Genomic DNA, 12,917 nt, shown 5'->3' with positions numbered 1-12,917 from the left:
TTGCTGATGTTATTCTCAATGCCTTCATCTAAATTGTTGACGTAAATTGTAAACAGCTGTGGTCCCAATACCGAACCCTGTGGCACCCCACTAGTCACCACCTGCCATTCTGAGAAACACCCATTCACCACTACCCTTTGCTTTCTATCTGCCAACCAGTTTTCTATCCATGTCAATGTCTTCCCCCCGATGCCCTGAGCTTTGATTTTACCCACCAATCTCCTATGTGGGACCTTATCAAATGCCTTCTGAAAATCGAGGTACACTACATCCACTGGATCTCCCTTGTCTAACTTCCTGGTTACATCCTCGAAAAACTCCAATAGATTAGTCAAGCATGATTTACCCTTGGTAAATCCATGCTGGCTCGGCCCAATCTTATCACTGCTATCTAGATATGCTACTATTTCATCCTTAATAATGGACTCTAGCATCTTCCCCACCACTGATGTCAGGCTGACAGGTCGATAGTTCTCTGTTTTCTCCCTCCCTCCTTTCTTAAAAAGTGGGATAACATTAGCCATTCTCCAATCCTCAGGAACTGATCCTGAATCTAAGGAACATTGGAAAATGATTACCAATGCATCCGCAATTTCCAGGGCAATAAACAGATCAGACTCCAAGCCGAGCATGAGTGTAGTTTTCTTTGTCAGCATAGAATTGTTTTATTTTTGACTATGCCCTGTTTAATCTCCTGAACCATGTGCTGATGTATTGATGAAACTCAAACTGCCTGCTGATGAGAAATATTTCTTACAATCATCTTTTTGATCCATTCTGTCAGTATGTCTCAATTTCTTTACACAGGTGTATACTGGCATTTTTCTGTACAACACAATTATACTTTATTATGAAACTCTGATAAATGTAGTCTTATTGGTAAGTTACAGCCATCGGGGAAAGAAATACTTTGTCTTCGGGACACACAACAGAACTCTCCAACCAATAAATTATTTATAGAGTCACAATTGCAGTGTAACATAGGAAGTTCAGCAGTCAGTGTAAGGAGAACAAGCTTCCACATTCAACAACTTAGTTCACTAGTTGAGGGGTTTACAGTGGCATGCAAACGATTGGGCACCCCGGTCAAAATTTCCGTTTCTATGAATAGCTGAGCGAGTAAAAGATGACCTGATTTCCAAAAGACATAAAGTTAAAGATGACACATTTCTTTAATATTTTATGCAAGATTACTTTTTTTATTTCTATCTTTTACAGTTTCAAAATAACAAAAAAGGGAAAGGGCCAAAGTAAAAGTTTGGGCACCCTGCATGGTCAGTACTTAGTAACACCCCCTGTGGCAAGTATCACAGCTTGTAAACGCTTTCTGTAGCCAGCTAAGAGTCTTTCAATTCTTGTTTGGGGGATTTTTGCCCATTCTTCCTTGCAAAAGGCTTCTAGTTCTGTGAGACTCTTGGGCCATCTTTCTTGCATTGCTCTTTTGAGGTCTTTCCACAAATTTTCAATGATGTTTAGGTCAGGGAACTGTGAGGGCCATGACAAAACCTTCAGCTTGCGCCTCTTGAGGTAGTCCATTGTGGATTTTGAGGCGTGTTTAGGATCATTATCCTGTTGTAGAAGCCATCCTCTTTTCATATTCAGCTTTTTTACAGACGGTGTGATGTTTGCTTCCAGAATTTACAGGTATTTAATTGAATTCATTCTTCCCTCTTCCAGTGAAATGTTCCCCGTGCCACTGGCTGCAACACAAGTCCAAAGCATGATCGATCCACTCCTGTGCTTAACAGTCGGAGAGGCATTCTTTTCAAGAAATTCTGCACCTTTTTTTCCTCCAAACATCCCTTTGCTTATTGCAGCCAAAAAGTCCTATTTTAACTTCATCAGTCCAAAGGACTTGTTTCCAAAATGCATCAGGATTGTTTAGATGTTCCTTTGCAAACTTCTGATGTTGAATTTTGTGGTGAGGACACAGGAAAGGTTTTCTTCTGATGACTCTTCCATGAAGGTCATATTTCTGCAGGTGTTGCTGCACAGTAGAACAGTGCACCACCACTCCAGAGTCTGCTAAATCTTCCTGAACGTCTTTTGCAGTGAAACAGGGGTTCTGATTTGCCTTTCTGGCAATCCTACGAGCAGTTATCTCGGAAAGTTTTCTTGGTCTTCCAGACTCAACTTGACCTCCACCATTCCTGTTAACTGCCATTTTTTAATTACATTACGAACTGAGGAAACGGCTACCTGAAAACACTTTGCTATCTTCTTATAGCCTTCTCCTGCTTTGTGGGCATCATTTATTTTAATTTTCAGAGTGCCAGGCAGCTGCTTAGAGCCCATGGCTGCTGATTGTTGGGACAAGGTTTGAGGAGTCAGAGTATTTATAAAGCTTTGAAATTTGCATCACCTGGCCTTTCCTAACGATGACTGTGAACAAGCCATAGCCCTAACAAACTAATTAAGGTCTGAGACTTTGGTAAAAGTTATCTGAGAGCTCAAATCTCTTGGGGTGCCCAAACTTTTGTATGGTGCTCCTTTTTTTTTCATTCTAAAATTGTACAAAACAAAAATAATACACTAATCTTGCTTAAAATATTGAAAAGAATGTTTCATCTTTAACTTTATGACTTTTGGAGATCAGTTCATCTTCTACTCACTTAACTATTCAGAGTAACAGAAATTTTGACCAGGGGTGCCCAAACTTTTGCATGCCCCTGTATATTGGCTAAGACAAAGAAGCAAATAACCCTACCACATTTGAGATAGCACTGTGCAAATTTTAATGCCCATCTGTAGAGGGAGAATGATCGACATTTTATTAATTATTAGGAAGAAAGATTGATGGAATTTAATGCTACCTGCTGTTCAGTTAAAAAATCCTGATGGTGAAATTCTAGAAAATGAGAGCACTTGCAGCAGTCAAGCACTTGTTTTGCAGTGGATTGGATGTTGCTGAAGTTGGTGGAGCGGGCCTCATACCCACAAGTCAGATAAGAGTGGAACCATGGTCTAGTAAACAGTTGAGTGTTTGAATTATACTGATGTAAAAAGAAACTGGAATTCTTAGTAATTCAGTACCTTCTGCTGAAACGCTGGAGGGTAAGATGGGTTACGGAGTGGTACTTTTATTATTAACCTCTGTTTCTTTACTCTAGGGACTGATTGTGAGTCATTTTCCTATTGAAGTTATTGGACAGCTGGGCAGTCTGTTTCATATGTCAATGCTGTATTCCTTGTACTGCTTTGAGTATAAATGGTTCAACAATGGTAAGTAAAGTTTGTGCCACTGACGTCTGATAGTAAGTTGGGTGTGATGTAATGGCATGAGAAGGAAACGGCAAACTTGACCAGTGAGCCCAAGTGTGAAGTTTCTACATACTGTACCTTGTTACCACTGCCAAAACCCCAATCAACTACATAACCTGCCTGTAGGAAAAGGGAAAACAGGAATATATTTATTTACTTAGTAAAAGCATACTGGGAAAAATTCTTCTCTGACAATGCTGGTCATTAAGTAAATCCGAAAGAGCACCTAAACCGGAGAGGGACACCACCTGTCCTGTTGTATTGACCACATTAGTAATTCCTTGTAAATGATCACTAACCACTCACTTCTTCCTCTTATCTAATTTGTGCTCATGCTGCTTGGCACTTCCTCTGCAAGATCCCGTTACAAGAGAAAAATCAGTTCACCGGATGAATGATAATTTAAGACAAGTCTGGTAACACCAACAGCTGGCCTCTGTAGCATTTTTTAACAGAACTAACACAGCAGACCGATAGGGAAGGCTGAGGGAAAACGCATGATGCAATTGCTTAGTAACTAAGTCACTCACAGCTGAATAATGGTCATTGTGGTGAAAAGCCACTTGCAGGGCTACAACCCAGCAAAACTACTGAGTAGATAAATTTTATGTCCCCATTGGAAGAGCAGCGGTTTAAAACTAGACTATCTGAGGGTTAGCTTTTCTAAGCCCAGTTAGAGACATTATCAGTAACAAGCTCTTATTCATAGAGGTACCATATTGTATATATGCTTAAATAGATTCATCTCCCTTCAGGTCACCTGCTATGCCACAAATTTCCCAACTGATGCATGCTACCTGAGTATGACTAATAGTAATTAATATAAATCTCTTGGATACACCATGTCATGAAGATCTAAGATTAGATCCTACAGCCGATAAACATTGGTGGCTGTGTCCTTTTGTCCAAAATAAATTTGAGGCATGTTCTCAACCTTAAAGGAAACCTAGGCAATTGGTTTAACCTTCACAGTACTGGTTGGGAACCAATGTGGATGCATTATTTTTCCTTGGTCCGTGACTAACATGAGGAGGTACAGGTTTCCCCCACCATTTGAAGGTAGAGCGTTCCTATGAAATGGTTCGTAAGCCGGAATGTTGTAAAGTGAAGAAGCAATTACCATTTATTTATATGGGAAAAATTTGTGAGCATTTGCAGACCCAAAAATTAACCTACCAAATCATGTCAAATAACACATAAAACCTAAAATAACAGTAACATATAGTAAAAGCAGGAATGATCTGATAAATACACAGCCTATATAATGTAGGAATACTTTTCTGTAATTATCACAGCACTGTCCACCGCAGCGAAAATCCCACGCAAAGACTCGGAGCAAGCGCTCTGGGCAGCACTCGCGGCAAAAACACTCAGCGCAAGCGCTCTTGACGGAAACACACAGCGCAAGCGCTCTTGACAGAAACACTTGGCTCAAGCGCTCTCGGCAGCACTCGCAGCAAAAACACTCGGCGCAAGCGCTCTTGGCGGAAACACACAGCGCAAGCGCTCTTGACAGAAACACTTGGCTCAAGCGCTCTCGGCAGCACTCGCGGCAAAAACACTCGGCGCAAGCGCTCTTGGCGGAAACACACAGCGCAAGCGCTCTTGGCAGAAGCACTCTTTCCAGTAACCTTTAAGCTATGAAGCTGCCAAATCATACCAAATAACACATAACAATACACAGCCTATATAAAGTGGAAATAATGTATGTACAGTGTAGTTTCACTTACTGGAATCAGGAAGAGAGCGAGCACACTGATGATGGTGTGTTAGGCTGAGCCATCGGAGGTTGGGTGGTAGGAGGTAGAAGAGACTGGGGTGTCATCTCATCATCATCTGTTTCCATCAGGGCAGGCAGTTCACCTTCTATGTCTGCCTGCCTCGATGTTGAAGGTCGAGTTTTGTTGTCTACTGTGGCTGATGTGGAAAGCTTGAAAAATAACAGTATGCTTGACTGCTTAGCCTCGCGCATTTTTCTATCATACAGTTCTTTGTAAGCACTCAAACCATCCTGCAAATATGCCCTAAACCTACGTACCCTTTCAAAATTAAAGTCATACTTTTCTGCAATCATTGCAGCGTTGTCAATCACAGCAAAAATCTCACACAATTGCTTCACATTCAGTTCCTGGACGACTTCACTTTCGGGCCGTTCGCTACTGTGTTCTGTTTTGATTGTTATCCTTTCCTCTTCATCTGTCAGTTCTTGGTCATGGGATGCCAAAACCTCTTCAACATTATCTTCGTCAACTTCCACAAACCCTTAGCCAAACTCACTATATCCTTACTTCGTTCACCACGATCAAAACACTTTATTATGTCTAGTTTTACACTAAGTGTAACACCCTTACGTGCTCTTTTAGGCTTTTCCAATACCTTAGAATTCATCTTGCTAACGGATGCACAAAATAAATCGACATTAAGCACAGATGCTCACAGACACGTGTTTAAGCAATGCCGGCTAGAATGCAGTTCCGGGGGAGGAGCTTGGCTGCTCGGCGCGTGCTGCCTTTTTTCGTAACAGTGAAAACACCTTCTGTTAGCAAAAACAGGTAACTAATGTAGGTCTTTCATAACAGCGAGGTGTCGTAAAGTGAATGTTCGAAAAACGGGGGACACCTGTAGGTAGGTACAAAACTGCACGACTCCATTCAGGATTATACAGAATACAGTTTGCTTATTAGCAATGTAAAATATGTATTTCAATAACATGTTTTCTTTTCTCCCCCCAACCGGAACATTTTTTGTGGGATGCTCCTGCAAATATTGATACCCTTCCTTACCCCTTATGCACAGATGTTGATGCAATTATTGACATCTTCCAAATGTCCTTACAAATGGTACAGAGAAAATTTAGTTATACCTTTTTGTGAGTTGCTGTAGTTTATGCTTGTGCAATTTTCCATGCCGTGACAGGAAGGTGAAGTTTTAATGTAATGTAGCATGTGAAATGTTGAGCATATTTGAGTGTAGTAATAAAATGTTAGTCTGATGACTGAGTCTTTGAGGAGGCATTTGAAGACACAATCTTCAGATGTAGTAGCAAAGAGGTAACTTCTGAGTCACAACTTGTGGTTTCTCTGACCCTCAGTTTCTTGGGGAAGAAACTTGGGGGGGAAAATGCTGATTCCATTTAAATTTATGAGAATTTATTTTTGAGGTATGTTTTATTACTAGATGGGGACAATATTTGATGAACCCCCACCCACTTCTGCTCCTATCTTTTATGTTTTTATCAAGCAAAGTGAAAAGGGTTGTTAAGTTGATTCCTGGGATGAAAGGGTTGACTATCACAAGAGGCTGACCATGTTGTGCCTATACCAGGAGTAGAGCAGAATGCAAGGTGATCTTATTAAAACACGAACTTCACAGTGTGAATTCTGTGATATCTGGAATTAAAAGGCATAGTTTCCCAATAAGGCTTCAAATGGCTCTGTTTATTATCAAAGAATGTATACAGTATACAACCTGATGTCTGTTCTTCACAGACATCCACAAAAAACAGAAGAACCCCAAAAGAATGAATGACTGAAAAAACATTAGAACCCCAAAGCCCCCTCTCAACCCTCTCCTGCACAAGCAGCTGCAAAGCATCAATGCATTAATCTCCCCCCTCCACCCATTTCAGCAAAAAGTATCAGCGCCCACCACCCACCAAGCAATAGCAAAGCACCCAAAGAGAGACCATGATCTGCAGTTAACAAAATCTGTTGCTTATCCAACAGTTTGACAGCCACAGGCTTTCTCTGTCACTAATAAGGGACAGAGAGATGTCACCCATTGCCCAGTGAAAGGGGAGACTAGCAGTCACTGTTACATTGTTACAGTCTGCTGCATTGTTTTTTTATTCCGAGATTCTCCAGACTCAAAATCTTAAAGAGAGAGAAAGTGGTTGTTAGATTGGGCGCCCCCCCCCCCCCCCCCCGTCCGCACATCCATCACAGCAAAATCCTGATGTTCCTTCTCCCGCAATGCCTCAGTCAGCAACACTGGCGAGGAATCGGTCGTCCACAGAGCCACGCCCCAGAGGGCCCATCTTCCATGCCACGCCTGGAAAATGTCGGAAAACAGCCAGTTAGTCCAGGAGTAGGAACTCATCACTGTGAAAGACCTGCAGTTTTGAGTGCCTTTGCAGATTGGGGACCTTGATAGAACCCCAGCCACCTTGAAAAGGGAAAAACAGGCATTAAAGAGCGGAATTTAAGCTGTTTCTGCAGATGAACTCAAAGAGGCAGCCATTTGGCACCATTTTAACTGCGCCCCAGTGGGGATTGGGGGTTGCCCATTACAGGAGATGAGAACTTCCTTTTATGAGGGTTGTGAATACTTTGGAATTCTGCAACCTAGTGGTTGTAGAGACAGAGATATTGACTATACTTTTGGCATACATTGACAGATATTGAACTTCAAAAGTATGAAAATATTGTGGGTAAATTAGTATTGTCAATTATTGGATCAACTTTGAGCTTACTGAATGATGGAGCAGGCTTAATGTGCCAATTGGCCTATTCCTGTTCCTGGTTCCTATGTAAACCCAGCTGAAGGCCCTGACGGTGGTAACGTTGTGGCAGGAAGGTCTCCGAATCTGGGCATTTCTGGTCAAATGTACTTGTTGTAGGTTCATGAAGGAAAGTCTGTGGCTCATTAGCCTTGTAATAATCTGATATGGAGCATATGTAATTATTTATAATGAGATAACAAATGGATTGTTGTGAAGCATGTCAGACTGCTGTATCGACTAACATGATCTTTGAGGTTCTTCAGTTTCAATGCCTTTAGTGTATATTTTAAATGCAAAACATTATCTTGAGACATTTGTTCTTTCTCTGTTTGTATAGGGGTGGAGATGCATCAGCGCTTGTCCAACATTGAAAGGAATTGGCCCTATTACTTTGGTTTTGGATTACCCTTGGCTATTCTCACTGCTCTACCCTCATCCTATGTGATCAGGTTTGTGCTATACAAAAACTGTCTCTCAGTAAAAATAGATGAAAAAGTACAAGTTCTTTGACATGAAGAACCTTACAATTTGCTACTTGGGCTAGGTTAAAGTATTGTATAAAGCTGTGGCTACCTGTTTTAGGAAGCTTGTCAAAGCCATTAATGGGGTGCATGAGATTTATGAGCAGAATATGGAAGGTGAGGAGTCTTCAGTTATATGAAGAGGTTGGAGAAATTGGGATTATCTTTCTTAAAATCATAAAGGTCTTTGTAACTATAACTAAAAGTAGTGTAAATGGTAAGTGGGTCAGTAAGCCAAAGAACACTGATTTAGGGTAATTATCAAAAGCCAAAGTTGAAACGAGAGAAAAATATATGTAACTAGTTATAAGACGTAGGCTTTCAGCAGATCGAGTCTGCTCTGTCATTCCACCATGGCTGATTTATTGTCCTTCTCCACCCTATTTTCCTGCTTTCTCCCTGTAACCTTTGACACCCTTGCTAATCAAGAACCTATTAACCTCCTCTTTAAATATACCTGATGACTTGGCCTCCACAGCTGTCTGTGGCAATGAATTCCACAGATTCACCACCCTGTGGCTAAAGAAGTTCCTCCTCACCTCTGTTCTAAAGGGATGTTCTTGTATTCTGAGGTTGTGCCCTCTGGTTCTAGACTCTCTCACTAGTGGAAACATTCTCTCCGTATTCACTCTGTCTTGGTCTATGGAGGCCTTTCAATATTTGATGGGTCTCAGTGAAATTCCACCCTCGCTCTTCTAAACTCCAATGAGTTCTGGTCCAGAGCCATCAAATGTGTTCCTCATACATTGACCCTCATTCCTGGGATTCTTTTTGTGAACCACCTCTGGACCCTCTCTAATTCCAGCACATGCTTTCTCAGATAAGGGGCCAAAAACTGTTCATAATAGTCCAAATGTTGTCTGACGAATGCCTTATAAAGCCTCAGTATTACATCCTTGCTTTTCTATTCTAGTCCTCTCAAAATAAATGCTAAGATTGCATTTGCCTTCCTTACCATCAACTCAACCTGCAAGATAACTTGCAATGTGATGTAGAATGCATTGCCTGAAAGATTGGTTAAGGAGCTACAGCTGTAATTCTCTAAAGAGAAATGAGTACATGAATATTGAAAATTACAAAGCTTTGAGAAACTGATCAATAACTAATTGGATGGCTGTTTCTTAGAGTAAGTATAGGCCAAATGGGCTCCTTCTTGAGCTGTAAATTCTGAGATTCATTAATTTGCATTCTTTTCCAACACCACTGCCAAACACGAAAATCTATGACCTCTTCTTACTTTGGAAACTCTTGCATACTTTCACCTCAGTGGTTCTTTTTGAAGTCCTGGATGTGTTGATTCTTCCAAGTTCTGTACCTTTTCTTCCAAGACATCTATTTGAATCTCACCTGGTTTACCTCCCTGCTCCTCAGATTCTGCTTGTCATATTCCAAGCTAAACCTAGATAAAACTGATGTCCAATTTTACTCAGCAGGCCTCAGCACAACCCCCATCTAGCCACTGGTTACAACCATATCTCTTGCCCATTGTTTTATCATTTATCATTTGTGAAATTTTGACATGTGTGCAAGCTTTGTCCTCCCCAGCACACAGATCCACAAACTCCATCGCCTTTACACCTGAACACACCTGTGAAGCTTCTCATGATTTTATAACCTTCACATTTGCTTTTTCCATTGGTATCTACACTGGTTTTCTATCCTTAGCTGTCTGTGAACTTCAGCTCATCCAAATATATATTGTGTACACTTTGATTCCATTCTGGACCACCCAGTACCCATGTCCTCATTGTCACCTCCCAGTCCCTCAACACCTCAGATTTGAAACTGAGCTTGTATTTATACCTTTGCATGCTCCCCTCTCCTGTGCATGTTAGTCCTATGTAGTTCCTTCCCCAGTTTGCTAGTAATACTGACTGCTGCAGAAACCCTGAAAATTAGGGATAACGGGGAAAGAAATCAAAAAGATACAGGTGGTAAGGAGACAACACGTATGAAAATTAGACAAGTAAGTATTCAGGGAAGAGGAGACACAGATGTGGAGATTCAGAGTTACAGAAAGAGAGAAACATTTCCTGGCTAAATATATCAGATTAGACTAGGGTGGATTTAAAATTTATTTTATTTAGAGCTACAGTAACAGGCCTTTCTGGCCCAATGAGCCCCCGCCACCCAATTACACCCATGTAACCAATTAACCTACTGAATTGCACATCTTTGAAATGTGGGAGGAAACCAGACTACTAGAAAAAAAACAATGTGGTCAAAGGGAGAACATACAAGCTCCTTACAGACAGTGTCTGAAAAGTTGAGTGTTTGGATTGGGCCCAAATCTTGAAGCCAGTGTTATAAATGTTGCTGCTAGTCTACTTCCAGTGGAAATAGTATTCTGCCTAGAGCAGTGTATTAAAATGACCACTTTGCAACAGAGTATTTCTTTTTGTGTTTTACAGTGGCTGTTTGTTCTCCATTCTTTTTCCTCTGTTTATAATAAGTGCAAATGAAGCAAAAGTCCCAGTGAGGTCATTGTGAGTATACTTTGATTCTATTCTCTCTTCGCTCCTCTGAAGCAGTCCAAATATTTTGAGGTTCACTATTAGAGGTTGAATTAAAGAGGAAGGTTAAGAATTTTCTGTAATCCCACAAGTATGACAGCAAACAACCTTCCACAGGCTGAGTGAGATTGATGCTGATTTGAGACTGTCTCCCAGATTTTGCTCCTCTACCGTGATGTTTCAACACTTTTCATCTCCAGAAGCATGAAGGTGGGACAATAAGAGTGATGTTACTTCACCTGATTGGAGATTTTGAATCTAGCTGTGCCTGATGACAATTATCACATGCTCTCTCTCATCAGGATACATTATCTATTTTACAGAGCTCCAGCCTTGTCCCTCTGTCCACAGTTCATACATTTCCCTCCACATCTAGTGGGCAGAGTAACGTGTTTCAGGGGTGATGCCTGTGGCCTTGGCAATTTGTACTAGCAACAGATGCTTATTTTCATAGTATCTGTTCTGTCTCACCCTGATAAAGTATGTTGCCCCAGTGTTACAGGATAATGTTAATCTACCACAGCATTGCCACATCCAAATGCACAGCAAGCTCCCTTTCCAGTTAATCTATTGATGCCACTCAGTTGCCTGAGTCTCCTGTCTTGTCAAAGGGTACGTAAGCTATTCAAAAGTAGGAAGAAAATTATTAGATTTTGAAATGATTCAGGATTCAAATTTATTTATCATACGTACATGAAAACATACAGTAAAATGCGTTGTTTGCATTAACAACCAACACACCCAAGGTTGTGATGGAGGCACCCAGCAAGTGTCTCTCATAATCCAGTGCCATCATAGCATGCTCACACTGCTTGGCTATACGCAACAAGTGACAAAACAACAGCAAAACAAGCACAGTCCCTCCCAACCATGCAAACCCCAGGACAGGCTGTCTTCAGCCTCCAGTTGACTCTGATTCACAGATACAGGTGTCCCCCGCTTTGCAAAAGCTCGCTTTACACCACTTCGCTTTTACGAAAGACTACATTAGTACCTGTTTTCGCTAACCGAAAGAAATCCGAAGAGGATTTTCGCTTTTACAAAAAAAGGCGCCCGCTTTAAACTTGTGTTTACCCTGAGAAAGACTACCATGACCGTGAAGCCTTGCGCGGGCAGGTGTGCGCATGCGTGTATGTGCGCATGTGGTATGTGCTGTTTTTTTTTCTCTACAAACTGGTTTTTGGCCGAATCTTCCCGATTCTGGAAAGTGAAACTACACTGTACCTACATTGCTTCTACTTTATATAGGCTGTGTATTTATCATATCATTCCTGCTTTTACTATATGTTAGTGTTATTTTAGGTTTTATGTGCTATTTGATAGGTTATTTTTTGGGTCTGGGAACGCTCAAAAATTTTTCCCATACAAATTAATGGTAATTGCTTCTTCGCTTAACGCCATTTCGGCTTACAAAAGGTTTCATAGGAACACTCTACTTTCGGATAGTGGGGGAAACCTGTATTGATCTGATATTTCAAAAGATAAGTAATATGAAGACTTAGCTTTAATTGCATCTACACTGAATAATTCACCGTAACATAGGAATTTCTTTGACATGGGTAGCTAAGAATATCATAAACAAGAGAAAATCTGCAGATGCTGGAAATCCAAGCAACACACACAAAATGTTGGAGGAACTCAGCAGGCCAGGCAGCATCTATGGAAAAAAGTACAGTTCACATTTCAGGCTGAGACACTTCAGCAGGACTGTTGTTTGGATTAATCTTGTGTTCCAGCTCTCTTTCTGCTAGGTTACATTCTTCAAGTGCTCATCTTGGTGCTTTGCATGTATCATGAAAGTTCCACCGCCTTTTCAGTTAGTTCCAGATTCCTTCCTACATCTTGGGTGAAAACATTCTTCTCTGCTTCCTTCTAATCCTCCTTTTAATACACTAAATTCTGTAAAATTCCTGACATTGTTACAGTTTGTCCTGCTGAGCTTATTTTGAATCCAACTTACTATGATGTTTTACTACAATGTCTCTTGCTTTGCTTATCAGTAAACCACATAGAACTTTGTCAAATATGTTGCTATAATAAATCCCCACCATCTCCACATCAAAAGTTCTATTAACTGCACCAAGCAAATGTATACTGACTGGTTGATTAACTTGTGGTTCT

At 40.9% G+C, this 12,917-nt stretch overlaps 1 protein-coding gene and 1 long non-coding RNA gene across 3 annotated transcripts in view; one reads left to right on the top strand and one right to left on the bottom strand.

Moving 5' to 3' along the window:
* Positions 1-12,917, top strand: part of ei24 (EI24 autophagy associated transmembrane protein) — a 53,121-nt gene that overhangs the window by 34,426 nt on the left and 5,778 nt on the right. Inside the window, exons 8-10 of the mRNA XM_073029707.1 lie at positions 3,111-3,222; positions 8,100-8,211; positions 10,695-10,769. Of these exons, the coding sequence (XP_072885808.1) occupies positions 3,111-3,222; positions 8,100-8,211; positions 10,695-10,769 (299 nt within the window). The remainder of the gene's footprint in view (positions 1-3,110; positions 3,223-8,099; positions 8,212-10,694; positions 10,770-12,917) is intronic.
* LOC140716800 (uncharacterized) overlaps positions 6,688-12,917 on the bottom strand; it is a 32,717-nt gene continuing 26,487 nt past the window's right edge. For both annotated transcript variants that reach the window (XR_012096372.1, XR_012096371.1), the window contains one exon: positions 6,688-7,311. This is a non-coding gene — a long non-coding RNA (uncharacterized lncRNA). The remainder of the gene's footprint in view (positions 7,312-12,917) is intronic.

The sequence above is a fragment of the Hemitrygon akajei genome, chromosome 26 (genome assembly GCF_048418815.1).
Source record: "Hemitrygon akajei chromosome 26, sHemAka1.3, whole genome shotgun sequence".
Lineage (NCBI taxonomy): Eukaryota > Metazoa > Chordata > Chondrichthyes > Myliobatiformes > Dasyatidae > Hemitrygon > Hemitrygon akajei.
Note: the sequence above shows the minus strand (reverse complement) of the source record. Positions and strands in the feature narration are given on the sequence as shown.